At 40.5% G+C, this 27,027-nt stretch overlaps 2 protein-coding genes across 6 annotated transcripts in view; one reads left to right on the forward strand and one right to left on the reverse strand.

Annotated features, from left to right (window-relative positions):
* Positions 1–22,857, forward strand: part of LMTK3 (lemur tyrosine kinase 3) — a 42,907-nt gene extending 20,050 nt beyond the window's left edge. For both annotated transcript variants that reach the window (XM_039335116.1, XM_039335117.1), the window contains exons 11-15: positions 1,844–4,398; positions 5,669–6,030; positions 6,665–6,776; positions 13,303–13,563; positions 16,996–22,857. In XM_039335116.1, coding sequence (XP_039191050.1) covers positions 1,844–4,398; positions 5,669–6,030; positions 6,665–6,776; positions 13,303–13,563; positions 16,996–17,012 — 3,307 coding nt within the window. In that variant the 3' untranslated portion in view covers positions 17,013–22,857. The remainder of the gene's footprint in view (positions 1–1,843; positions 4,399–5,668; positions 6,031–6,664; positions 6,777–13,302; positions 13,564–16,995) is intronic.
* LOC120304488 (brain-specific angiogenesis inhibitor 1-associated protein 2-like) overlaps positions 20,979–27,027 on the reverse strand; it is a 32,489-nt gene continuing 26,440 nt past the window's right edge. For 2 of the 4 annotated variants that reach the window (XM_039335121.1, XM_039335118.1), the window contains exon 14: positions 20,979–25,152. In XM_039335121.1, the coding sequence (XP_039191055.1) occupies positions 25,080–25,152 (73 nt within the window). In that variant the 3' untranslated portion in view covers positions 20,979–25,079. The remainder of the gene's footprint in view (positions 25,153–27,027) is intronic. The other 2 variants (XR_005555731.1, XM_039335119.1) reach the window with 2 other exon arrangements.

Below are 27,027 nucleotides of genomic sequence, written 5' to 3' on the forward strand. Positions count from 1 at the left end.
GTCTATTAAGAGAGACTTCACTTGTGTTGCTCCTGTCCTATGGAATATCTTACCCCCAAAAATGAGGTTGGTCTCCATTTTTCTGGTTTTTCAAAAGAGTGTTAGGTCCTGGGCTCCAAATTCACATGGTATGGTGGAACCACCAGCTGAAGGAAAGGAGGCTCCAGTTGGAAGGGGAGGGGCGTTAAAAGACATTCCAGCTTAGAGTCCATTGGGGGAGGAAACATTTTAAGCCAATATTTCTGCCATTTCTAAAGGGTAGGCAGATGATCTGGCAAGTTTCTTGTAAACTGATGATCAAAAATAAAGAAACCCACTTGACCCATTCTTGAAGCTGTTCCAGTTGCTTGCATCTGACACATGGGGATTGTGGAATGTCATACAACCTTGGTGGTAGTTGGTGCCTTGAGGGCTCCCTCTGCTATCTTTTAGCTTTGTTTTTTCTTCTTTCTCATCCCATTTTAATTGTATTTTCATTGTATCTTTTTATACAGCTTTAAAAGTTTTACCCATCAACTGCCTAGATCCCTTAGATAGTGAGATTGGCAGTGCCTAAATTAGACACAGACAGAAGTTGACAATCTAGAAAAATTGATTGATAGAATAGAATAGAATAGAATAGAATAGAATAGAATAGAATAGAATAGAATAGAATAGAATAGAATAGAATAGAATAGAGCTGGAAGGGACCTTGGAGGTCTTCTAGTCCATCTCCCCTGCTCTAGCAAGAGACCCTATGCAATTTGAGACAAGTGACTGTCTAGTCTCTTCTTAAAAACCTCCAGTGATGAAGCACCTGCAACCTCTGAAGGCAAGCTGTTCCACTGATTAATTGTCCTCACTGTTAGGAACTTTCTCCTTAATTCCAGGTTGCTTCTCTCTCTCTCTCTCTAGTAATGCACTGTGTGAATGAAACTCTTGTGCAGCACCTAAAAGAGTTGAATTGCAATATTCATCTTCTTGTGGTTTAGGGAAAATGGGCCACACAATTTGAATTCTAGAATCATTGAGTGTAAGAGGGAAAAGGGAACTTGAAGATCTAGTCCAACCATCTGCCTGGTGGGATAATATACGTTAGTGATGTCTACAGGTGAAAGTTCCTTTGGGCTTGGCACAGGGTTAGGATTGCCCATAGAAAGTGCTGAGATGCTGCAATGATGCTTATATCACCTTGATCTTCCTGCTCTTTCTTCCCCCTATCCCCCACCTCGCCCCCAAGGGTTGTGATTAACTTCAGCATCTCTACCAGATGCCCATTTGCTCTCTGTTTAGGTTTGGGCATGCTCCTCTTAATAAGATTAGATGGGCCAATGATTTAATGCCATATATAGCAGCTCTCCTATGTTAGATCAATTCTCCAAGATCTATAAATGGTCTGCATTTCCAGCTGTTCCACTCCTCACCCATTTTTCTCTCCTGATGTCACAGCCATTCTCCTTTCATTCTTGGGACTGAGTATTCCCATCCTCTTGTACTCCTGAATGACTTCAGAATGGTGTTTCGATATGCTCTGCTTCATTTTTTTATTGGGTTGACTCTTTGTCCCTACTTTCTCTTGTTATAGTAGTCCGTTTCTTTCTAATTTGGCATATCTGTTTCTATCTTTGCTTTTTCTTTTGCTACTCTGTAAGGGTGTCTAATTCTTCCTTTTTTTCTAACTGTTCTTTTGCAACAGTCTTTTTTTTTTTTTTTTTTTGCTTTGTTTTAAATGTTCCTAATCCCCACTGCCTCCCCTTAGCTGTCCTTTCAGGCTATCTTCCCACAACTGTGTTTTTTTTCCTCCTATTTCTGCCTGTTTTTCCCACTGTTCCTCTATCCTCCTTCCAACCCTGCCCCACTGCAGGTACGAGGTGATGCAGTCATGCTGGCTACCAGCTTTCCATCGCCCAACTATGGAAGAGCTGCACTTGCAGGTGAGCTACCTGTTGAATGAGCGCTCCAATGCTCAGGCAGAGGAGAGTTTTGAGTGGCGCTGGAGTGCCCTGAAACCTATGCGTTCCTCTTCCCCACCGCCGGCCTCCTCTTCTTCAGCACGCCATCACTGCCCATCAGAAGAGATCTCAGCCTACCCACTCCTGGATGGATTCCATGGTGGAGACATGGATGACATTCTGACTGTGACCGAAAGCAGTGGAGGGCTGAACTTTGAATATATGTGGGAGAAGGCCCGGCTGGGGCGATGGAAGAGCTCTGCCTCAGCACCACCCGAATACCCCTCCAGCAATGGTGGGCTAGCTGTGCCTGTCAGCAACCCTTTCTATGAACAGGCAGCGCATCGTGGGCACAGCCTGGAGACGCCCAGCGTTGTGCCTGTCATCAGCGCCCGCAGCCCTTCCGTCAGCAGTGAATATTACATTCGCCTGGAGGACCATGGTAGTGGTGAGGGGCCGGTCTGTGCCCCCAGCCCTGGTTCAGCACCACAGCCCCTCTTTCCCTCCGATTGGGATTGTCACAATGCCCCCCTTCGGCCACCCGAGCAGTCCAGTACTAACCCTTTCTTGTCTGGGGGCAGCAGTGAAAGCAATCCTTTCCATGTAGATGGTGAGATCCAAGAGACGTCACTGACAGAGACACCAACCACAGAGGGTGAAGCATTCCTTGCAGAATCCCTACTCACTGTGTATCGTGAGTTGGAGGATCAGCAGCGTAGCTGGGATGCTGAGATGATGGAAGAACGAGGGGCCGGAGAGACACTGGCTGGGGATCCCTCAGAGTTCCAGGGGTCACCTTCCTGGGAACAGGAGCCTTCCCTGATGGAGGACCACAGTTCTGGCAGTAGCACTGATGATGGTGGAAGCAGCATTGGAGGAGGGCGGCGCAAACTTCTGCCCTGTCCCCTGTGCACTAGGGCGCGTTGCACATGTGCCATCCCTCGAGGGGATGTGGTAAGCAGTTGGAGCAACCATGGCCCACCTTTGAGGCGTCCTCACCGGGATAGCTATGGCACTGAGGACGACTCCTCACTCAAAGTGGAGAGGGGCTCCCTATCTGACTGTTCTACAGTACCTCCTAGAGACTGTGATGGAGATACTGGGGAGCACAATGAATTTTATGACCCACTTATGGGCACAGTTGTGAAGACCTATGAACTTCAAGATTACCCAAAGCAGAGAGGTGGGGGAAACATCCGTCCGCCTGGGTCACCCTTTCCAACTATGTCATCCGGGTGCTGCAATGTGATTGTCCCTGTAGAGATACCACCATTATCTACTCTAGCTGAGACTAATGATGAGGAGACTATTGCAATTCTCCCAGAAGCTGTTGATGGATTTTCAACTGGCCCTGCAACCCTGAGCCTCTCCCCAGCAGCACCTGATCGACAGAGAGGAACCTTAGACTCTGTAGATTCCTTGGACATTCCTTCTAATACGAGCTCCTCAGATGTCTGCAGCCCAGCCTCCCACTACTCCTCTCCAGGACAAAAATTTGGGGACAGTGGCTATGAAACAGAGAGCACCTTTTCACCTGAGTTCATATTTAAAGAGGAATCACCTCCCTCACCTTCTGGAGAAGAAGAAGAAATAGAAGCAGAGGATGGTCCTGGCAAAGTCCCAGCAACACCCATCTCTCAGTCCACTAGCGATCTTACACTCTCAGTGAGCGAAGAAGGGACCGAACTTGAAGAAGAGGTAGGGAGGAGCTTGGGGCTTACAATCCCTCACCGTGATTCTGCTTACTTCTCTGATGGGGAGGCTGAATCTTCTGAGGCACCACCGATTGTAACCAGAACTGAGGAAGAAAAGCCTTCAGAGAAGACAATAGTAGATGGAGGCTTTGTGGTTCAGGTGTGCAAAGAGCAGTTGTTGGTCACACTGCAAGAGAATGTCACACGGAATCTACTTTGCAGTCAGAAGGTACCAAAATTGAGCTTTTCACCAATTGCCTCCTTAAAAGACCAAGCCATTGTCAAGCTTTGGAGGCTGGAACCAGAGGAGACACGGCAAACTGTGGAGGAGGAAGAAAAGGAAAAAGAAAGAGGAGGAGAAGAAAAAGAAGGAGTAGGGAGAGGAGAAGAAAAAGAAGGAGAAAGAGAAAGAGAGGAAGAGGAGAATGAGGAAAAAAGCCACCTTGAGAAAACAGTGCATTTCCAGTGGTTAGAAAGTGTGGAAGATAAAGAAGAAGAAGAGGAGGAGGAGGAGGAGGAGGAGGAAGAAGAAGAAAAGCAGCAGCAGCGGAAGCAGGAAGGAACTGGAGAACCTGAAGAGAAGCAGCTTGAATGGAAGGAAGAAGAAAGGAAGGAAGGAGAGAAAGCTATTCATACTGAGATACAAAGTGAACCCATGGCCAACATGGAACAATCACAAGAACCTCAGGAAGACACTTATGTAGCAACTGACCAGCTCAAAAAAGAGCAGGAGCCTGGGGTCCTTGTAAATCAAGCCAATGAAGACATCAAAGGTAAAATTCTACAATTCAGGATGGCAGTAACAGGAAGACAGGGTGACTATGTAACAAACAGGATGGAAAAACATCCACATGGCTTAAAATTACGTAGGCTGAGAATCACCAATTTAATGGGAAAGTGGGAGAGGCCAAGCATGTGGTGGTGGGGAGGATTCAAGATGGTGATTTAAGCCACATTATTAAATCCCCAATTCTTTAATATGCAGTTCATATAAAAAGGGGCAGAGCTTTGATGGCACCATTGCAACCACCATTATGACTTACTTTACTGCTTCCCATCAATGTCTTTGGCAGTGGTTCTCTGGAGCAGGATCAGCGTCCCATGAGGCCCTCCTCTAAGCTTCAGAATAAAATCTTAAATGAAGAAAGGGAAGAGTTAATACAGACTTCCTCCAAATTATGAATATCCTGGGGACACTGACTAGGAATTGTTATTTTATTTTATTTTATTTTTATTATTTTTATTTTATTTTTTATTATTTTTTATTATTTTGATTTTTTTATTTATTCAATTTCTATACCTGCCCAACCCAATCATGTGAATCTGGGAGGCTTACAATTTGATGCAATAGTCCAGTTTTTAATTTTACTTCTTTTGTTTGCTAAAAAGCATCCTCCCCCCCCCCAAACTACATGAACACCACCCAAAGTCTTGGCAAACAACTTTTTTGTGTGTGGAGGGCTGTTCTGCTAATTGATGTATTTTTTTTTACAAAAAAATCTAATTTTGAACAGAGTTGGGTTTATAGACAATGTCACAAACAGTAAAAAAAAAAAAAAAACCAACCAATTTGGGAGTCTAGATTCTTTTAGCTGCTTTAATTAATTATTAATCCAACCATGATCAACATAATTTGATCCATAGTGTTAAATGGCAAAAAGTAATTAGTTACAGACATGATTATGAATTTGTTTTGCTGTCAGCTTTTCCACGGATACTAGTTGTTTGCAGGCCAAGAGAGTTTGGTAATCAAATTAGAGTAAGCCACTCATTTTGAACTGATACATGTGGCAGGTCATATTAGGTTATATGTGGGCAAAATTACAAGGAACTTAGCTTTAGTAAAATAATACATTATCTCTCTTCCTCCCTCTTTCTCTCTGTCTCTGTCTCTCTCTACCCCTCTTTCTCTTTCATCCCAACTCTTTTATTCTTGGCTGGTTTCCATGTTATCTGTCCTTCTTGACCCTGGACCCTTGGCTCTTCCATCACTCTCCCTTCTCCTGGCAATCTTCACCTTTGACCTCTAACCTTTGCCTCCAGCCAAGCTATCCCGTTTGTCTCTGTCACTGCCACCACTGGCTTTGCAGACGTTTGGCGGAGCAAGGAAAGGACCATTTTGGGAAGGAACCGCTTTGGGGGAGGGTCCTGCTCTGGGAGGGAGAGAGGCTTCCCTAGGAGCAGAAGAGGAAGAGGAAGAGGATGCTGAAGAAGACGAGGAAGGAGGCTTGGCTGGAAGTGGAGGGAGGGGTGTGCCTATTGTGGTGAGTGAAAGCGATGATGCCCGCAACTTGCGTGGCCTTCTCAAGTCACCCCGCTCAGCGGAGGAGGCAGCAGCTGAGTTTGACCGCAAGCGAAAGATGGTCTCCTTCTTTGATGATGTCACCGTCTACCTCTTTGATCAGGTGAGTTATGAGGAGGTGAAGGGTGGAGAGTATGAAAGTTGATTCACAGTAGCATAAAGAAGGATTTTAAAAGTCCCATTTCCAAGCAGTGTTTCTTCTTTCATGGATTCTGGGTCTCACCTTTCTCTTATCTTCTACATCTCTTGGTTTATTTCTTCCCACCCAATTGTCCACATTTTAGATTCTCTGCCAATGCACACGACACATATTTCCTTTTGGGTCTGGCTTAATCCTAGCCATGCTGTCCTTTCATGCCTCCTTATAGAAACGGCCAATGATCTGTGGATAATAGGTTTTCTTCATCCAGCAGTTGGATGCCTTTGATCTATTCCAATAGCTGAAAGGTTTCATACATATTTGCATAATGATGACATGCAATACGAAGGCTCTTTTCTCCCTTGTAGTTTACATCAATGGGGGAAGGTCCTGAAAATCCCAGGGTTTCTTCCAGTTCACATCCTGCTAGTCTTATCACTCTTCCCACCCCACGATTTAAACAGTCAGTTGCTGAACCTTTGCATTCTGATAAATGATTTTCCTTTCTTACTTATTTGACTGAACTGTGCCTCAGTCCAGAGGGACTTTAGATGGATAATTCAAAGGGATTTTAATTCCTGTCCTTGTTTTTAAATAGGAGACACCAACCAATGAACTAAGCTCACAGGGAGCCCCTGATGGTGATGCCCCTTCTCCTGGCTCAGCTGCCGAACCTGGACTTGATGCTTTCCCACCAGCTGATGGCTTCAGTGAGTACTGGGACAAGTCAGAAATGATTCCTCTCTCTAACAGCCTTAAATGTTGAGTAGGAAACGGGCCAAACCAGCTACAGAGCCAGAATGGAAGAAGGCTGAATTATCCAGGTGCTGTTGATAAGAAAGCAGTGTATGAATAAGTTGGATTAAAAGGGTCAGGTTTCAGGAAGGAACAGGTTTGCCAAACTGATTGTCAGATATAGGAAGAGTAGACAGATGAAGGCTGGATAAAGTCCAAAAGAGGTTAAGGTTGATTTTGAAGGGAGACTGCTGAAAGCTGCAAAGGCTCAACTTGGCATGAAGACAATTTCGAGAAGAAGCAAACAAAGTTCAGAACAAAGTAAATGCAGATTGGAATCAGTGTCTCAGGCAGAAAGTTCTCCATCCATACATCCATACATCCATACATCTGTCCATCCATCTCCCACCATAATCTGTATTACATCCATGCAGCTAGAAACAGATGCAAAGTTAAGTCTAGCAGGGTGATCATCTTGGGTATCAGTCTAAAATAATGAACAAGAATCCTAGTAAAATCTTCAGACTTAAGACCGCTTGCTTCAACAGAACATCAAACTTGAATGCCAATTTTAGGATAGGAACGGGCAACATATGAGGTACTTTCTATAAGGCTGGAGGAAGCTGTTCAATGATGCTATGGCGTTACTAAAAGGACAAGACTGTGTTTGTTTGTTTGTTTGAGGGATGGGTTATTATGAGAATGAGAATGGGTGGCCTCAGGAAAACACACTGGTCCCACCCCCAGTTTTAAATGACTCAGATGTCTAATCAAACATTCTGAAATGCCACTGCTGAGATTTGTACCTTTTGCCTCTGAATGTTGGCAGTGCAACATTAAACTTAATGAATGGGCATGTCTCTTAGGGATTACTGTCTGGGGATTTTAGAAAGCTTTTAACACAGCTAAACTGATGCTTCTCAGGGCAATCTTTCCCAGCGAGTTCCAAACATGATGGAAATACCTCTCTTTAAATTCCAAGCCATCCAATTTGTATAACACCAGGATGACAGTACAGCCTGAAAATATATACTCAGCCTACTGGGCAGGTAGAAGAAAAAATACAGGATCCTGATGACAAGAATCTTGGTTTAAGGCTCCCCTTACCCCTGACTTGCCTGTAATCAGCAAAACTCCGAAGTTATTGATTTGAATATGGAGAATCTACAACAGTGTTTCTCAACTTGGCCATTTTAAGGTATGTGAACTTCAACTCTCAGAATTCCTCAGCCTGGCTGGGGAATATCTTAAAATGGCTAATGTTGAGGAACATTGATCTAGAATAATTGCTACTACTCTACTTCCCATCTTCATCTCTAAGTGTACAGCTTTGTCCACTGATGGTTGCACCATCTCTCTGTGTGTATTTTTAATGCTGCAAATCACTCTGATGTTTTACCTGAGGTGGAAAAATGGTATTAGTGAATTTACCCTTGAAAATGGGATCAGATTTCCAGGTATAAAATGATGGCCAGGTGAGATATAGTTCCATTTTATTTCTTATTGGTCAGATCCTATCTCAATTGTTGTGTTCAGTTCTGGGCACCATGCTTTTAAGAAAATTGTTTCATAGAAGGCCAATGAAGAAGACTGAAGGACAAGAAACTAAGCTGAAAAGAATCTAAGGAAGCAGAGAACTCTAAGAAGAGAAAATAAAAGGTGGACGGTGGTAGTGGAGATAAAGTAAGAGAACATGCAGTACCTGAAAGGAAATCACACAGTAGAAAAGGAAGAAGGGTTATCTATAATTCCAGAATGCAAAACTGGGAATAATGGAGTTGAGTTACAGAAAGATTGAGACTGGATGAATATTGGAAAGAAACCAGAGACACGGTTTCCTCTTGGATGTGATCAAGTGGAAATTGGTACACCCATCTCTGTCAGGCAGTGGTTTTCAAAATTGGTTTGTTAGGGCACTTTGTTCTGCTGCTGTTAAGTAGTAAGAACCGAGAAAAGACACTAAGATACTTATGTATTTTTGACCTACTAGCAGTATTTTAATTAATATTTTTACAATTATCAGTAATAGTTTGATTTCAACACAGTTAATGCAGGACTGGGCAACCTGTGTGATCTTAAGTTTCTTTTTTTGCAGAAAGTTCTTTCTGCAGTAGCTAAAACTGGGGCAGAGTTTCTCAACATTGGTTGAAATACATATGAAAATGCTAATATAAACCTTCAAATAAGAAGATTTCTTTAAATAAGGAAAACCAGGAAAACATGTAAAAATTCCTGGGTGTGACCCAGTAAATGTACAAAAATGTTAAGTCTAGCCACCAAGACTTTGTCCATTTCTAGATTTAAGTGCATTCATACAGATAACGTTTTCCTCCCAGTTTTTGCTTGGATGGATAAAATTATCTGTATCTTTCCTGGGTATGATGGTTGGGATCATTTGGTTGTCTCCAATGCAAAGATAGAGCAGAATTGCCAGTCCTCAGGTGAGCTTCACTTTTATTTCTGTCTTGCTTCATCTTTTTCTGTTGAGACTCCTGCAGAAAATACAAGTGAACTTCTCTGAAGATAAACATTATTCTTTAGCATTCTTCAATTTAAACCCATTTCATGTGTGAGTGGAAATAAATAAAGCCTTATCTTCTTAAAATGAAAATGTGCTTCAGCTAGCAGAAATGTAGGAGACATCGCATAATAATTATGCTGATGTTGGCTGATTCTTTTTTAAAAAATAATCTCCACATAGTTTATTTTTAGAACCTAATTTTATTGCCTCCATGAACGCTCAGAATCTAAAATTGTCATATTAAGGCAGATGGTGGTACACATTCTTCCTTATTCAGAAATCAATTTGCTTTGTGCTGTGGCACGGGCCCAGTAATGGAGATATATCCAATTTTTAAAAATTCTCTCCTATGTTAGGAAGTGTACCTCCCCCTATAGGACTCAAGGTACAATAAACCTAAAAACAAAATAAAAAAAAACAATTAAAAGGACAATAGATTACTAAAACAGGAGCCAAGAATGTAAATTAATAGTCTTTGTTGGAAAAATAGTGTCACAAGAGCTGAAAGTTAGGTAGATCAAAGACACAGATTATATATTACTTTCCTGCTTTCCAAAACAGAGAGGTGGCTTACCAAAGTTCTTTGGAGAAGACACACCCAATGTTTGGGTATGATACCTAGAAGTCCCTCTTCTGTTGTTGTCAAGCACATCCCCAAAACTTGGTAGAACATAAAGAGCAGGTGTTGAAGTTGAACTGTTAGCTGATTAACATGAGAAGAAATAGTTCTTCTGATCTGGTTTCTGATGTTTAGGGACATTTCATTGATTAATTGATTGATTGGTATCAAGTCAGTGCAGATTATTTTACTCGATGATCTATCCCAGGGGTCTTCAAACTCAGCCCTTTTATGACTCATGGACTTCAACTCCCAGAATTCCTCAGCCCTGATCTATCCCTAACCTGATCTTTCAGGTCTTCCAGCACCGTGCACTCATCAGCACTATAATTGAGTCCATCCACCTTATGCTGGTGGCCCTCTTCTTTCTTTTCTTTCGCTTTGCCCAACATTAGAGAGCTAAGTCTTCGCATAGTATGTCTGAAGTAGGATAATGGAACCAGGTCATTTGTGCCTTGACTAACGGATGTACAGCAACAGATAATACTTTATCCAAAATAAACTGGAGATTTCCAGAATATGTACTGGACCACTCTAGATGATGACTTTACACCTTCTGGAATTTCCAAACATAATTCAAAAGTAGTCCTATATAAAACACAATATAGTTGTCCACTTTAAATGTAAGTAGATATGAGTGATAATTCTGGGAGTTGAAGTCCACATATCGTAAAGTTGCCAAAATTTAGAAACGTTGATGTAGTACTGATAGAGAAGAATATTTATAGCTCAGGATTGAACTGTGGGGGTCCTTGGAGCTCTCTGAGCTTGGTTGTTGTCTTGTAGAAGTTTCATTACCAAACTAGGTGCTACTGTTGATGTTATCTACTTTGGTAATAAAACATCTGTAAGAAAACCACCAAGCTCAGAGGGTACCAAGTATCACTCAGTGATGTAGTAGTTTCAGTAACTGCATCATAACACACTGACCTCATCTAATTTTAATCTTCTGTTATTGTTATTGTTGTTGTTGCTATTCTTGGAGATCTGCTAAATTAAGCTAGGCAACCCTTCTAGTTACTTTACATTCAGTGCACTGTGCATACCCAGTAATTAAATTAAACATGTAATCTAAATATTATAATTACTACAAGCCTAAATCTCAGTTGAATGGAGCTTCACCACAACGGAGATGTCCTAACTCAGGGATAGGCAACCTTGGCTCTTTTATGGCTCAGGAATTCTAGGAGTTGAAGTCCACGAGTCATAAAAGAGCCAAGGTTGCCTACTCCTGTCCTAACTGTAGTCTCTCTCCTTCTCTCCAGACCAACATGTGTAGATAAGGCAGGCAATCCGTTTCTTGCATTGGGCCAATAATCAGTTGTCATAGTTGCTCATGAGATCTTGAGCTTCTCTAGACTTTATAGCTAAATGTCATTTATTAGCCTGTGCCTGAACTTGTCTTTGGTCTTTTGAAAGTCACGTGAAGCAGTGCCCTGTGCCACAAATTGTGACAAATAAATAGAGCCAGTTTGGTCTAGTGCAGGGGTAGGCAACCTTGGCTCTTTTATGACTTGTGGACTTCAACTCCCAGAATTTCTGAGCCAGCCATGCTGAGGAGAAAGCGAGAGGTTTCCATGCTTAGCCATGCTGGCTCAGGAATTCTGGGAGTTGAAGTCCACGAGTCATAAAAGAGCCAAGGTTGCCCCTGATCTAGTGATTAAGGCACCAGGCTAGCAGCTAGGAGACTATGAGTTCTAGTCCCGCCTTAGGCATGAAAGGTGGCTGGGTGATATTTGGGCCAGTCATTCTCTCTCAGCCCAACATGCCTCACAGGGTTGTTGTTGTGAGGAAAATAGGAGGAGGAAGATGTGTTGCATATGTTCATCACCTTGAGTTACTTTGTAAACATAATAAAGGTGGGATCCAAATAAATAAATAATGATGTCAGAAATTGAGCTAAATTCCCTATACAAATTCCCTTCTATAGCTAAATAGTACTTTTCCAAGTACTCATGTTTCCCAGAGACTTATTCAATGACACAAAGAGAGGCAAAGGATTTATGGAGCTTCCTATATTCAGAACACACTTTGGCATCTGTCTTCACTGTCTGACAAGTTGTCTTTGGGGCAGCCAGGCTTTAATCCTGCTTAGTTTAAGAGATGCTTTAGGAATCCTAAATTGCCCTGAGGTGACCTCCTTTGGCTTATTAGATCAAATACAGGCATCTGGAACTCCCCTTCAGTTTGATAGAGTCTACCCAGCAGATCAATGGACTGAGAGGGAAGCAGTACAAGTCCTCAAATTTCCTCCACAGGAGTAGGCAACCTTGGGTCTTTTATGACTCGTGGACTTCAACTCCCAGAATTCCTGAGCCAGCTTGGCTGGCTCAGGAATTCTGGGAGTTGAAGTCCACGAATCAGGTTGCCTACCCCTGTCCTAGCATAATGGAAGAAAGGGAAGCCAGAACTTGCAGATGATAGGAAGACTTTTTTTTTTAATACGAGTTATTGTACAAAGCATGCCAATAAAGTTTAGTTGCAGAAAGAATTTCCTCATGGTGAAATTACATGTTCTAACAGGATGTGTGTGAGCATAGATCATTAGCCAGGTGTTTGTGAAACGCATATATGTTTGTGAAAAGACTAGTTGATCTAAAGAACTAAAAGTGATTGTGCTTCCATCCCGAAATTAACTTGTCAAATGGGAGCTGCAGAGCAGAAGCACCTGATATGGAGTTGAGCAAATTGGAAAAATTAGGAAATAATGACATTAGGAAAATCTACTCATTGCTATATATTTTTTTCCTACTGATGCATCTAAGCCCTACGAAGGAAATCTTTCTGCAGCTGTCTAGTTCTTGTGCTGTCTTCTACTCAACAGTGACTCAAAGACTGGACTCATAGGATATACAGTATGGAACTTAAAGCTGGGTGAATTAAACAGAGCTGCTTTGCTCATAAAGAGCAACATGCTGTGCCCAAACAAATCAGCCAGACAATGGTCTAATACAGTGGTTCTCAACCTTTTCTTCACCACCCCATTTAAATGCCTTTTATGGCCACGGACCATGGCCATGGGACCCCCAAGACTTAACTCAAGATTTAAATCATAACATTTCTTCAAGCCTTCACAGACCCCATGTGATGACATTACACACACACACACACACACACACACACACACAGAGAGAGAGAGAGGTTGAGAACCACTGGTGTAATATAATGGCCTGGGCACACAATGTATTCTTTTAGTCTACTTCAGCATGTTATGTGGACCCAGCCAGATTAAGATTTAAACGTGACCTCATGTCAGAACTACTGATTATATTTTTATCTTCTTCTTTACTCTTGTAGAGTATAAGAGTGAACGCCAATCTAGTCCCCTTCTTACCCTCCCTCTTCTTCCTTCTCTACTCAGGTGGCAGTTTTGAGTGGGACGATGATTTCCCCCTCATGGCTCAGAACCCATCTTACGTCTCCATGGTGTCGGACCCCAGCACAGCACAGCTACACCCAGTCCTGTCTTCACCAGTGCCCATGACACCTGCCTTGCTACCATCAGCCAAGCGGGCGGAGTCCAGCCTCGTGGACACTCTCAGATTCTCTCGCTTCACCGTTTCTCCTGCCCTAGAGCCACATCGGCCTCCATCCTGTGATTCTGAATTGGGACCCACAGCTGGTAAGGGGCATAGAGGCATGCCATTCTTATCCATTATCCTACGTAGGGGAGGTTCATTACATGGGATATAGTGAGGAAGGAAAATTCAATGTGGGGTTTTGTGGAGTTTTGGTTCCAGGCCCGGTTACAGGCAGGAGTAGATGGTAGAGGAATGGCCTTTCGTATCTAAATGTATCTCCCCAAATTTCATCTTCGTATGATATTGAATTTTCACTCCCATAATTCCCAGCCAGAGAGTTGCCCAGGATTTCAGAAGAACCTAAACTGAAGAAAGTTGCTCTAAGCTAATCAAACCTTTTTTTTTTAAATTTTATTTGAATTTTTAATACATATAATACTTTCCATACATTATATATAAAACTTTAAAAAGAGAGAAAAATACCTTTAAAATAAGACCTTAGGTGTCGCTCGTCTATCTCCCCCCCCCCCGACTGCATCCGCCCTCTCAACCTTCCTTCCTTCCTTCCCTACTCCCTCTCTCCTCTCCTCTCCTCACCCCTTCCTCCCATCCAACTTCCTTCCTTCCCTCCTCCTCCCCTCTTATCCCTCTTCAGATACAGTTCAGGGGAAACACCCGAGCGGCACCTCCCTCTAAATTACTCCATCTATTTCATACTTTAATATTTCTATATATACTTAATCCCACCCCACCCCTCCCCCCCTGCCCCCCCACTTCCCAGAGCAAAATACAGGGTTATTATAAACAAAAAAAACACAATAAAACAACAACAAAAAAAATTCTATACAATAAACAAATTCATACATTACCCTTAACTCTCTCTAAACTTAAAATAATAATAACAATAATAACATAAACAAATTTACTATAAATCAAATATTATAAAAATCTATAAATAGTAATTATAACCTCAAGAAAAAATTAATCATAAAATAAATAGAACTTTAAAGTTCCTTATTTATTCTGAATATAATCTATCCACCTTCTCCACACTATAATAAATTTTTCTTGTGTATGGTCCTTTAAATAAGCAGAAATTTTTGCCATTTCCGCTAAAGTAGAAACCTTAAATGTCCATTCTTCTAAGGTAGGCAGCGAATCCTTCTTCCAATATAAACCTATAAGTAATCTTGCTGCAATTATTAAATTCAACATTAAAATAGTTTCATTAATATCTAAATCCATAAAAATACTCAGTAAAAATAGTTGAGGAGTAAACTTTATCTTCTTTTTAAAAATCTTTTGAATGTTCCACCAAATCATTATCAAAAAAGCTTTAACCTTCTTACAGGTCCACCAAACATGAAAGTAAGTTGCATCAGTACTACCACACCTCCAACATTTGGGCTGTAAGTTAGGATACATACAAGCCAATTTTTTGGGATCCAAATGCCACCTATAAAACATTTTATAAAAATTTTCCCTCAAATTTTGGGCCTGTGTAAATTTAACATTTCTAATCCAAATATTCTCCCATTGATCCAATAAGATCGGTTCCTGGATATTCTGAGCCCATTTAATCATACAATCTTTTACTAACTCTGTTTCCGAATCCAATTTTATTAACTCATCATAGATTCTTTTAATATGAGCATGATTCTGATCTTTAATCTGAACGATCAGATTTTCATCTCCTAATGTTATTCCAACTTGTCTTATCTACTGTCCACCTATCCACAATTTGTGCGTAATGAAACCATGAGTATAAAATGTTTTCTTATCTTAATACATCTAAAGATTTTAACTGCCAATCTTTACCTGACTAAATTAATAACTCCTTATACGAAATTTTATCAAAATTCATCCCCTTAGAAACACCCTCAATCACATGTCCAGGAATCCCCCAAATAGGTATTTTATAATTTAACCTATAATAATATTTCTTCCAAACTCGAAGAAAAGCATTCCTTAAAATATGTAATTTAAAAGCCCGATCAACTTTCTTATTAAAAATCAAATATGCATGCCAACCATACAGTAAATCCCATCTTTCAATAGAAAGAACATCTTTATTTGTTAAATTAAGCCAATCACTTATCAAAGTTAAAGTGGCTGCATCATAATATAATTTCAAATTGGTGCTTTAAGCCCACCTCTTTCTCGGGCATCCTTTTGATTGTATGGATGCTGTGGCCTTTCATTGAACAATGGAGTAACCATACATAGGAGCAACAGAGTAACCAAACATAGGAGAGTAACTTGAGTTTCCGGGGCCCATAAAATTGCTGCAGTTGGCAAAGCTTACAAAAGGATGATAGGTCTGTGTATGACTAATAGACGATTGGTGAAGATTATGTGTGCATCTAATTCCCTAGCACTACTGATAAAAAACAAGTATCAAATAGCTATTCTGTCTTTTTCTCCTGAAAAAAAAGGGGGGGGAGGAGAGATAAAAACATAAAAGATTGACTGGAGAAACAGGCTAAGGATATCTTTAGAAAGCTAAGATGAAATTTCAATTCTCCACATCAGTCACATCAGTCCCTAGGTCCTTGACCAAGGCCTGGCAATTGCACAATAAAATCTGTCTCATCAGCTCCCATTCTCTGATCCTGAAAAAAGCTTGTCTTCCTTTGGTATTTAATTAAGATAATAACAACAACAACAATAATAATAGTAATAATAATAAAGTTGGAAAGGACCTTGGAGGTCATCTAGTCCAACCCCCTGCTCAGGCAGGAAACCCTATACCATTTCAGACAAATGGCTGTCCAGTCTTTTCTTGAAAACTTCCAGTGTTGGAGCATTCACCACTTCTGGAGGCAGGTTGTTCCACTGGTTAATTGTTCTAACTGTCAGGAAGTTTCTCCTCAGTTCTAGGTTGCTTTTCTCCTTGATTAGTTTCCATCTGTTGCTTCTTGTCCTGCCTTCAGGCGCCTTGGAAAATAGATGGAGGAAGTCTGGAGAATTGTGGAGTTTTGGAAAAGCTATCCTCATAATGAAAGGCAGGACATTTCCAAAGCTCCTTGGACATTTTGTTATTAGAGGAACTGCAGGATTGTCCTGTTCCACAAAAGTGAATTTCACCCAGAGAATTGTTCCATTTAGCACCATTATTGTTGTAGATTAGAGAAGCATAATCTGATGTACTTGTGACATTCTAGAGTGGACCTCCAAAATGGCATTCAAAGGACAAATACAATGCTCAGCCCTAAAATATAATTTCTTCTTCTTCTTCTTCTTCTTCTTCTTCTTCTTCTTCTTCTTCTTCTTCTTCTTCTTCTTCTTCTTCTTCTTCTTCTTCTTCTTCTTCTTCTTCTTCTTCTTCTTCTTCTTCTTCTTCTTCTTCTTCTTCTTCTTCTTCTTCTTCTTCTTCTTCTTCTTCCTCCTTCTTCTTCTTCTTCTTCTTCTTCTTCCTCCTCCTCCTCCTCCTCCACCTCCTCCTCCTCCACTTCCATCTCCACCTCCTCCTTTTCTTCCTCCTCTTCCTCCTCTTCCTTAACAAGAAGTGTCTTTTTCTCTCCACCTTCCAGATGCTATTGAGAACTGAGAATCAATGGAAATTGGACAACCCCGCCACCTGTCATCTCAACATTCAGGGACAGCACCCAGTCATCCAGTTGACCTGCTGATACCAAGCTACCACACATCTGTTTTCTACAGTGGCTAGATTGACAGATGTGTGTGTTTGTGTGTATGTGCACGTATATATCTGCGTGCACAGCATGGGGCCATTACTGCTAACTACAACTTGGCATATGTGGACTTCTGCTCTCCTGCTCACTGACACATCTCTGCCTGGAGAGGGCAGAGAAGCAGAACTTTTTGTACAAACAGTTTCAGGCCTCCATATGATGAGGAAGGTATCTCCTCAGTGCTTGAGGCCCCTGCTCCGCACTGGCTTTTGAATGTATAACCCCTGTCCCCTTCCAGCCTCCCTTCCACTCTCTGATATGTTCTTTCTAAGGACCCTCTGTGCCAAATTGAGAGGGTTGGGGGGTGGGAAGGGAGGAACCAATCTTCAGAAAGTTGCCTACAACTGCTCATGAGCCCTTCTGCAATTCATCACCTGCAGTCTTGTAATATGGAACATGGCTACCAATTTAAAAGTCCTTTTGTGCCAAATGGAACTGAACAGGGCTGATGACCATCTCCATTTAACCAGCATTATATACATAAAAAAAAGATCACTGTTGAACCTCGGACAGAATTTATACTGGCAAGATGGAATAATCAAATGCTGTAGAGGGACCTTGGGTAGTGAGAGTTGTTTGGATGGGTATCCTTGGTCTGAACTCGAAGGACTGTTCACCAGTATTGTTTTGTGTATCGTCCATTCATTGATTCCTGACGTGATAAGGGAAAACAGTAAATCGGTCACATCACTCATTTGTAGGGGCCAGATAATTGATAGCCATTGACTTATTGTGGGAACTCCCTCCATATTGTCTTGACAGGTCAGTGAGCGCATTGGACTGGGAAAATCATTCCTAATTCATACTCTGTGTTGGAGATGGTTGGCTTGTATTGGGAGTGGCTGGTTCTGACTTTCTCAGTCACCCACTGATTTGTTTTAGAGGTTAATAATGGTCTTTTGGGGCCTGTTGGGATACAGTTGAAATGATGAGCACTTTCAAGGAGTGGAAAAGTCATCAGTTGTGCCAAAAACCACGGTGTGAGGATGAAATGGGTTGGACTGAAAAACACTGAAGCAATTCTATGGAGATACCTACTCTGTGGGCATTTTGAGGGGAAGCACCTCTGTCTTTATCTGCAGGACATTGTGGCCAGATGGGAGATTATAAGCAGCAGTGAAGAGTGCTTAACCCTGATGAAGGAAGAGGAAGAATGGAAGATTAGGCTTGAGCATCCAATTCTACTGGCTGATTTAACTGCGTGTCTTCCACATGTGTGTTCAATACATCTGGAAGGCACCAGTCTAAAAAGTAATACCTGTGTTGGCCAAGAATAATGGATGTTATCATTGTAACATATCTGGTGTGCTTCTTGGTGGGAAAGATGGTTTTGACAATTCTTCAGCCTGCCAATGGCATCTTATAGGTTGGTTTTGAGCCTGTAAGCAGCCAATATTGACCAAGTTGAATGAGCCCTTAGTGACTCTAAACCTTAATTAACCTTAAGGCAATAGTTTCACTTTTGATTTAGTTTATAACAGAGAAAAGTGAGTTTTCATAATTGCTCTCCTTAGTTTTAGCCATGATTAGCCAGAAAAATGGTGATGAAAGAGGGAAGTTGGCAAATTCCTAGGGGAACATGCAATAAGAATCAAAATGTTGGAGAGATGTTATATGCAATCTGGGCATGGCTTGATTTATGCGGATGGCAATTGCTAATATCCAGTCTGATTTATGTTGAAATAGTAGCTGCAATACTGTCCACTTGTTCTATAAGCTCAACAGAAAAAGAACTATTAGCTGGTTTCTTTGGAGTGCTGATGTGTTGACAAGAATTTTTTTTTTTTAGTTAGGTCCCCAAAGTCTCTAGCCGTGGACTCTGGGTATTTTACATCAGCTGTATCTTTCTTGAAGACCTTAAGGCTAGCTATCCACAGAACATTTATCCATACTGTATTCAGTGAATTATATATTTCACTAAGGAAGTCCAGGACTATCAACTAATTCTGGCTTTCACAACCTTGGGAAATTCCAGGAGTGTGGACTTCAAGTCTCAGCATTCTACAGCCAATATGACCATTGATGAGAATTCTGGGGGTTGACGTCCAAGTTCCTGGAAATCCCCAAGATTGGGAAACACTGAACTAAATAGAAAAGGTGCCTGGGAGCAAACTGTTTATAGCACCTATTTCCCAAATGGTGATTTCCAACACTGGAAACTAAGTAAACTACAAGTTTTTGAAGTCCTCACTCTATTTACTAGTCTCTAAAAAGTTTTATGGCCACTATCTATGCCTCCATCAGATGATATCCTTTGTGAGAGGTTTAAGGCAGCTTTGCCTGACTTAATGCTTTCCAGATGTGTTAGAACTACAACTCTTAGCCAGCATAGCCTGAAAATTCTGGGAACTGCAGCTCCATTAGATCTGGTAGTAGTCCCAATTAGGAGATGACGTCAAGGAAGTTTTTTCTTTCAGAGATTTTTATCCTTCTCTAAAGCAGAAGGTGCTCAGATTCCATTGCTTTTGGGATTTTTAAAAGCAGTGGGAATAAAGTAGGAAGGGTGTTGTAGGGTTACACACCAGCTTACAATGTGTTGCAGATGCTTGCTCCACTTGCCAATTGGAAGAAAGAGTTGGCTTACTGGATTTGGTTGTGTTTAACTGCCGTGCCCTTTTCAAAAGTGCCGGGTTTTTCAGTAACAACTTCATTACAAAATTAGAATCCTGAGCCTGCTCCAGGGTGTGGCAGGGGTGCACCCAGCAGGTGACAAGATCCTTCTACACTTTGGCCACAAGTGTTCTTTAAGTGCCTGTCAAATGCTTGGGCAGCATCTGTATTATCTCAAGAACATCAAGACTGGAAACTGACTGGTTTTGCATGGCATCTCCACATTTTGCCTCTTGGTGGTGGGCAGTGTGAACATTCTGATTATCTAGCTTCCATTCTTGCCATGATATCAACATTTTCTCTATGATCATGGCTTCCATCTTGGTACCATATATTCCATTTTTTATACATTCTGAGGGAAACAGAAGTTTGGGTATGATATCAATAATCCCCATTCCTGTTGCCATTTGTAGCACAGAATAAAGAAAGAAAGGGATGATCATCTTTATTGAATGCTCTGTTAAAATGGAAGAGTTTTCTTTTTTGGGGGGTGGGTGGGTGTTTTTTTGTTTATAATGAAAGTGGTATTCTTTAAAAAGACTGGTAGGAGGAATGGAAGAATAAATACACCTATGACCATTTGTCTTGTATGATTCCACTGAGGAATGATATTGAATTATGATGGGTCGACCAGTGAAATAATAATCTGAATATTTAAGGAATGGATGATTTACTAAGGTACAAAAGGATGCACTGTGGAGAGCCTGGGTAGCAGAAATAGGTGGATAAATGTTTTACAGGGTGATATTCATTAGTAGGAACATTCATTGAAAGAATATATGGGGATAGAGAAATATTTAAATAGCAAAATTATAATAGCATCATATTTTGTTACACATAAAATCCAGGGTTTTCTGCAGATTGTATAAATGGGAATGCAAATGGGGATACAGCCTAGTTCAGGGGTAGGCAACCTTGGCTCTTTTATGACTCGTGGACTCTGTGCTGGCTCAGGAATTCTTGGAGTTGAAGTCCATGAGTCATAAAAGAGCCAAGGTTGCCTACCCCTGGCCTAGTTGATGAGAGGGGAAGGGATCTTTTAACATCAGACAAGGAATTGGTAAAGCTGTAATTTGTAAGGAAAACATTATGAGGCAGGAAAACTGGTGAAGTCTATAAAGATTTTTCCAACAAAGAGCACTTTCATTCCAAAACTAAAGCTCTGGAATAAAGTTGCTTCAAGGTACCAAGAAAACATAGAAAGGCACATATTTATATTAAACTTTATTAATTTTAAAATTATGACATAGCTAACGAGACCTCAATATCTGCACAGCTGGCAATGTATGTCCCAATGCAACAATACATATTCCCCATCCCCTCTTTCATTATGCACACACAGAGACTGACATCAAATGGAATCTCATTGTTCTTTATATATTATGTCCAAGCTACACCAAACATCTAAAGTGTAGAGTTGCACAGGCTTTTTTTTTTTTAGTAAAACATAAAAATTATTTACCAATGGGTAAGAAACTATGGCATACATGTAATCACTTGATAAACCAGTTATCTTACATGGCCCAATGGAGAAGATAAAAATATAGTTAGTCCATTATTTTCCAACTTTCTAATATGGTGCAGGATGATAAAATTTCTTTACAATCAGCTTACAGTACTGTCAAAAATACAGTATGGCAACTTCACATATGATAAGTGCTATCCTGCATTCACTCTTTTTTGTTCTTTTGAATGAATCCCATATAAGCTGCTTCTTTTTACAAAAAATGTGAAAGCCATTTTGATTTTGTTTTGGTATGTTCATAATCTCCTCTGTACCCTCAAAGCAGAGTGTCTCAGTGTCAAAATTTTCCATCATCCCAATTTTCACACATCAGTTGCAGGATCTGTAAACGCTGATCTTAGATACGAACATTCTGTAACTTGAATTCATTCTTCTGGCTTTCAAGTGAAGGAGATTCAAAAATTTCCAGATGTATTTCAGCTGAAACACACATATATATGCACACACAAATATGCACAAACAGGGCAACAATCATGAGATGACTTGAGTTATTTCTAACAACAGGAAGGAAATGCAAAGATAAATGTATACTTTTTAGCCCTAGGTAAGATAAAATGAGCTGTTAATAAGACACAAGTTCCCAGCTTCAGAGATCCAGGATATGTGTTTGTGTGTATCTGTATACAGAATAAGACACACACACACACACATTTGGCAATCATATTGTTATGCAGAGAATTCTGTGCTATTGTGCTTAATCTGCAAATCTATTTCTAAACTGATCTTCAACATTTCCCCCTCTTGACATTTCATACAGTATTTGACTCTCCAAAATTCAATAATAAAACTATTTCAGAAAATAGTTTGATCTGATCGGTAATAAAAATAGGCAAAATAGATTCGTATTTCATGCTTTTGAAACAACATGCCGAATGGGAACCAGTGTAAAAGGTTCTAAGTAAAAAACCCCTTTTCTTTGTATTGAACTGTGAACAAATCTATGCAATGTCCACACCTTTTGCAACTTACAGTAAATGTTGGATTTTGGAAATACAGAGTACGGATTCAAGTCACCAACCATTTCTTTCTATGGGCCTAACATATGTGCTGACCTGTTCTTTCAATATATCTCTCATTTCTATTATAGCTAAGTTTGAACACTGTCAAGTACTGCTAGCTGGAAAAGGTAAAATGGGACAAAACTCGCTTAACAAATGTCCCACTTAATAACAGAAATTTTGGGCTCAATTGTGGTCATAAATTAAGGACTACCTGTACTGCAAAGTAAAGCAAATGTTTGTAAACAGAATCAAAGAAGAAAACTGAATGGTTCAATTCTGAACTTATAGGGATTTAGCAATTAGCAATTCAAAACAAGCCATCTAGTTAGTCTGCCTTGCCATCTTCGTTTTATTTTGTTTTACATATTAGAAAAAAATAATGAAACTCAAGTGAACTACAAGTGGAAGATGGCTTTGTAAAAACTCTATGAACCTTGTGCCTCCAAAACCCGAAATTATTCTTTCATTATGTCTGTGGAGATTCTCAGTCAATCCAGGTCATACTTTTCTCAAAGGTGCTTTTTCAAAAGGCAACTGGATTGTCTTTTCTTGAGGAAAAAAAAAGTTTTACTTTTTCCTCAAGAAAAAGTCCTATTTTTCTTCAAGGAAAAAACAATCCAGTTGCCTTTTGGAGAAAAAAAAAAAAGCAGCTTTGAGTATTCTTTCATTGGTAAAATGTCAATCTTGTTTTCTTTCCGATAACTAAGGTATTCTGATATTTTTCAGCCCTTGTTTTTTTTTAACAAATGGCAATTGCTCCAAAGCCAAAGTTTTACTATATAGTTGTGAGTTTCACCAAAGGTGGACAGCTTGTGCATTTATTTAGAAGATCGATGTTGCTTATTTATGCAACCGCATTCAAGATTAAACAGGATCAGTAAGCATGTTACTCAAATCTGTCCAGGATTCTGTAATAGCATAGCTAAGCCTGCAAGGGGGCATACTTGGATTTTTAAATGACTGGGTTCTTTGTCAGTCGGAGAGGAATGTGAGGGGCAAAAGAAAAGTGAGATGGCATTTCCTTTCCTCACTGAGAAAAATATTTCTTTCTTCAGATAATATAGCTGAATTGCTCTATTTTGGCCTTGACCAAAATGCCTGCAGTTTGGTCTGCCAGGACAAGAATACTACTGAATAACTGCCTTTATTATACATTCTGGCAATTGAAATTAAATAAACACATTTAAAAAAAAAAACAGCAACTGCCTTGCTTTAATCTACTTCTTTCTTTCATGCACAGAAGTCCTGACTTCTGGCATTTCTCTTCCTATCCCATGTTTCCTGGGGAGCAGGGGGAAATCTCTACATTTTTTTTAGACCAGGGGTCTTCAAACTTGGCCTTTTATGATTTGTAGACTTCAACTCCCAGAATTCCTCAGCCAGCATGCCTGGCTGAGGAATTTGGGAGTTGAAGTCCACAAGTCATAAAAGGGCCAAGTTTGAAGACCCCTGTTTTAGACCATTGCATATCATAGTAAGGTAAACCTCTGGTTAAATCTACAGAAAACAATATAAATTACAAAATATGTGGCCTATGTTTAATGGTAACATTTTCATAATATAGATATGCTTTTCACCCATGAGAATATCTCAACAATTGTTTGAAGAGGAATCAAAACCTATTAGCAGCATGGATCACTTTGTGGACCACAGACCCATTTCAGATTCAGAGAACCTATTTAATCATAAATCCTGGCTCCTTTTAAATCCACAATCCATGCCTTGTTAAGACAGTTAAGCTATGCCTACAATTGTGCAATGAATGTAGAGACAGCACATCAATTATCAATAGTGTTTTTGTAAAACTTACAATCTTCTACTCTTCAATGGAACTGTTCACTCATCTCCCCAGAGCTGTTTCACATTTATATGTTTAACATATGATAATTGTTTAATAGAAATGGGTGATTTCCATGCCTTAAGAGGCCAGTACAAAACTAACACCACAGTAAGACCTTTCATACTTATTCAGATCTGATGCTTTTCAATATAACCAATTCATAATCACTTCCAAGTGATTTTCCAAGTAAGCTGGACTTGTAGCTGAATAACTCAGTGATGAAATATCAGATTAGAAGTTTGAATTTGAATCAAATTTGAATTTGATTTTCCTAGATTTAACAATTCTTCCTACACTTCTCTCTTACTCTCCTAAACCAGTTTTCCCTGTCCTTTCTATTCTCAAATCAACATCTCTTAGTGCTACACCCTGAAAAGATTAGTGTGGACTTTCTATCAGAAATCCACATGCAACATGTTTATTTATGTAATGATAAGTGTAGAAGTTTAGTGGAAACTTTTGAGTTGTTAAGGAACACGAATCACCTTCAGAGGCCCACATGCGCTGAATTTCTCTTCATCTGAATGTTCTGTAACATGCCATCTACAGCTCTCTTCCGATCTCCTTTTCCTTTCAACTGACCTCTTTCCACCTGTCCCACATCCTTCACCCTTCTCCTGCCTGTTTATTCAACTGTTACACATCTGCCTCCATCACTTGCATCCAAACTCTTGTCTCCTTTCCGGCTGTTACTGTCCTCCTGCCGCTAGCTTGCCTTCCCATCCTGGAACTGCTAATACCAATGAAACCCTGAAGCCTTTTTTGCTGTGCGTCGAGACTGTGGACCTTTCCTATACCATTAGGGAGAGTGGCATGCCTGGGCCAGCCTGACGTGCGAAACCTACTATGAACCAGAAGCAGTGTATTAGGTGGGAAAGGCCACATGATGAGGGAAAGAAGGAAGAAAAGCAGGGCAGTGGGCTCTCTCCACTTTACATTGCACGTTTCACTGGATGAGTGGGGCTGAGCGGTCATTGGTCACGGTACGTTTCAGCTTAACATGAGCAAAGGGATTGATCCTGCAAGGGGAAAGGAGAGAGGCAGAGTGAGATGGGTAGGCCCAGGTTTCAGAGAGCTTTCTGAAGCTGAAAAGATAATACTGCTGTCCTTAAGGTCAACCTTCTCCAACCTAATGGCTTCCAGATGGATTAAATTCCACCCCCCACCCCCCATCATTCCTAATCAGCAGGTGTTGGAAGCTGACAATGTGTCTTGGAAAGGCTGCTGCAGACACAGATTAATGCAACAAAATCATTAACAAAAGGCCAGAGGATGGGGCAGAATAGCCTCTTTCATATCAGATGAAGGGATTTCTGTAAAGCTTCCCACATTTTATTTGTTTGTTTATTTGGCTTTCTCTTCAATTCACCAGCATTAGAATTGTTGCATAACATAGATTTTTTAAAAAAAAAAATAAATGTTTTAAGCATAAAGCACTAAACAGCTTGATGGTCAAAAGACCAGTAAAATTGGTCTAGATCAGTGGTTCTCAACCTGTGACCCACAGATCCCTGGGGGGCTGCAATGTTGTCACAGGGGGTCCGTGGAAGCTTGAAGAAATGTTATGATTTAAATCCTGAATTAAATCTTGGGGGTCCGTGGCCACAAAAGGTATTTAAAAGGGGTCTGTGTGAAGAAAAATTTGAGAACCACTGGCCTAGAAGAATCATAAGGCCTCTGGTTAATGTCTAAAGTTCCAGAGGCGGGGAATAATGGCCCCCTTATGACTTATAGACTTTAACTCCCAGAATTCCTGATCCAGCATGGCTGGTTCAGCAATTCTGGGAGTTGAAGTCCACAAGTCATAAAAGAGACATCATTCCCCACCCCTGGAACAGTGAAGAAAAATGCTAGGAGAACCTCTGTCAGCAAGCAGTTCCCTGGCTGAGCCCCCTTTCCTGAAAAATCCTTTGCTTTATAGACTAACCACTGCATGGTAGCACACCGGTTAGAAAGCAGTATTGCAGGCTAATTCTTCTGACTGCCAACTGCTAGCAGTTCAATCCTGAACAGCTCAAATTTGACTCAGTCTTCCATCCTTCTGCAGTCAGTAAAATGAGGACCCAGGTTGTTGGGGGAGGGAATATACTCTGTAAATATACCGCTTAGAGTGCTGCAAAGCACTGTGAAGCAGTATATAAATGCTATTTCTACTTGTTTATTTGTTCTGTTTGTTTAACAACTGTTCAAAGTTACAAAAGCATTGAAGCCAGTACTTGCACTTATGACCACTGCTGTATATCTACAATCACATGGTCTAAATTTGGGCACTTGGCAACCGGCATGCATTTACGATAGAACAGCATTCTAGGGTTGTGTGACTGCCATTTATGACCTTCCTGGCCAGCTTCCACAAGCAAAATCAATGGGGGAAGCCAAATGCGTTTAATGACTGCCTGAATGGCCGTCACGTGAATGATTGCCTGATTCATGTAATCATTGTAGTGGTTTGCTTAACAACAGTGGCAAAAGAGGTTGTAAAACTGGGAGCAACAAAACGACTGCCTTGCTTAACATTAGAAATTCAGGTCCCACTAGTGGTCATATGACAAGGACTACTTCTATTACAAAAAAGTGGATTATGTATTCTGGGTACTTTTGCACAAGCATAATTTTCTCTCATTATAAAGCCTCTCAATGCTTTTATTAGTTAACTGATTATAATAAAAACTACTAAAAACCAACCTACAGATACAGTATAAAACCAGCACATTCAGGACAAAAGGTTTTAAGCTGGCCTTAGATTTGTAGTGTTGGCGTATTAGTTTCACATTCTATTTTTTGCCTAGGAAATATATTTTTACACTTTGGTGGTGAGTCATAAAATCAGAATTACGGAACTAGAACCCAATCACATAATATGAATTCTGTGTTCTAAAGCACAGATTCACAAG

The sequence above is a fragment of the Crotalus tigris genome, unplaced genomic scaffold (assembly GCF_016545835.1).
Source record: "Crotalus tigris isolate CLP2741 ecotype Arizona unplaced genomic scaffold, ASM1654583v1 scf7180000017639.5415321, whole genome shotgun sequence".
NCBI lineage: Eukaryota > Metazoa > Chordata > Lepidosauria > Squamata > Viperidae > Crotalus > Crotalus tigris.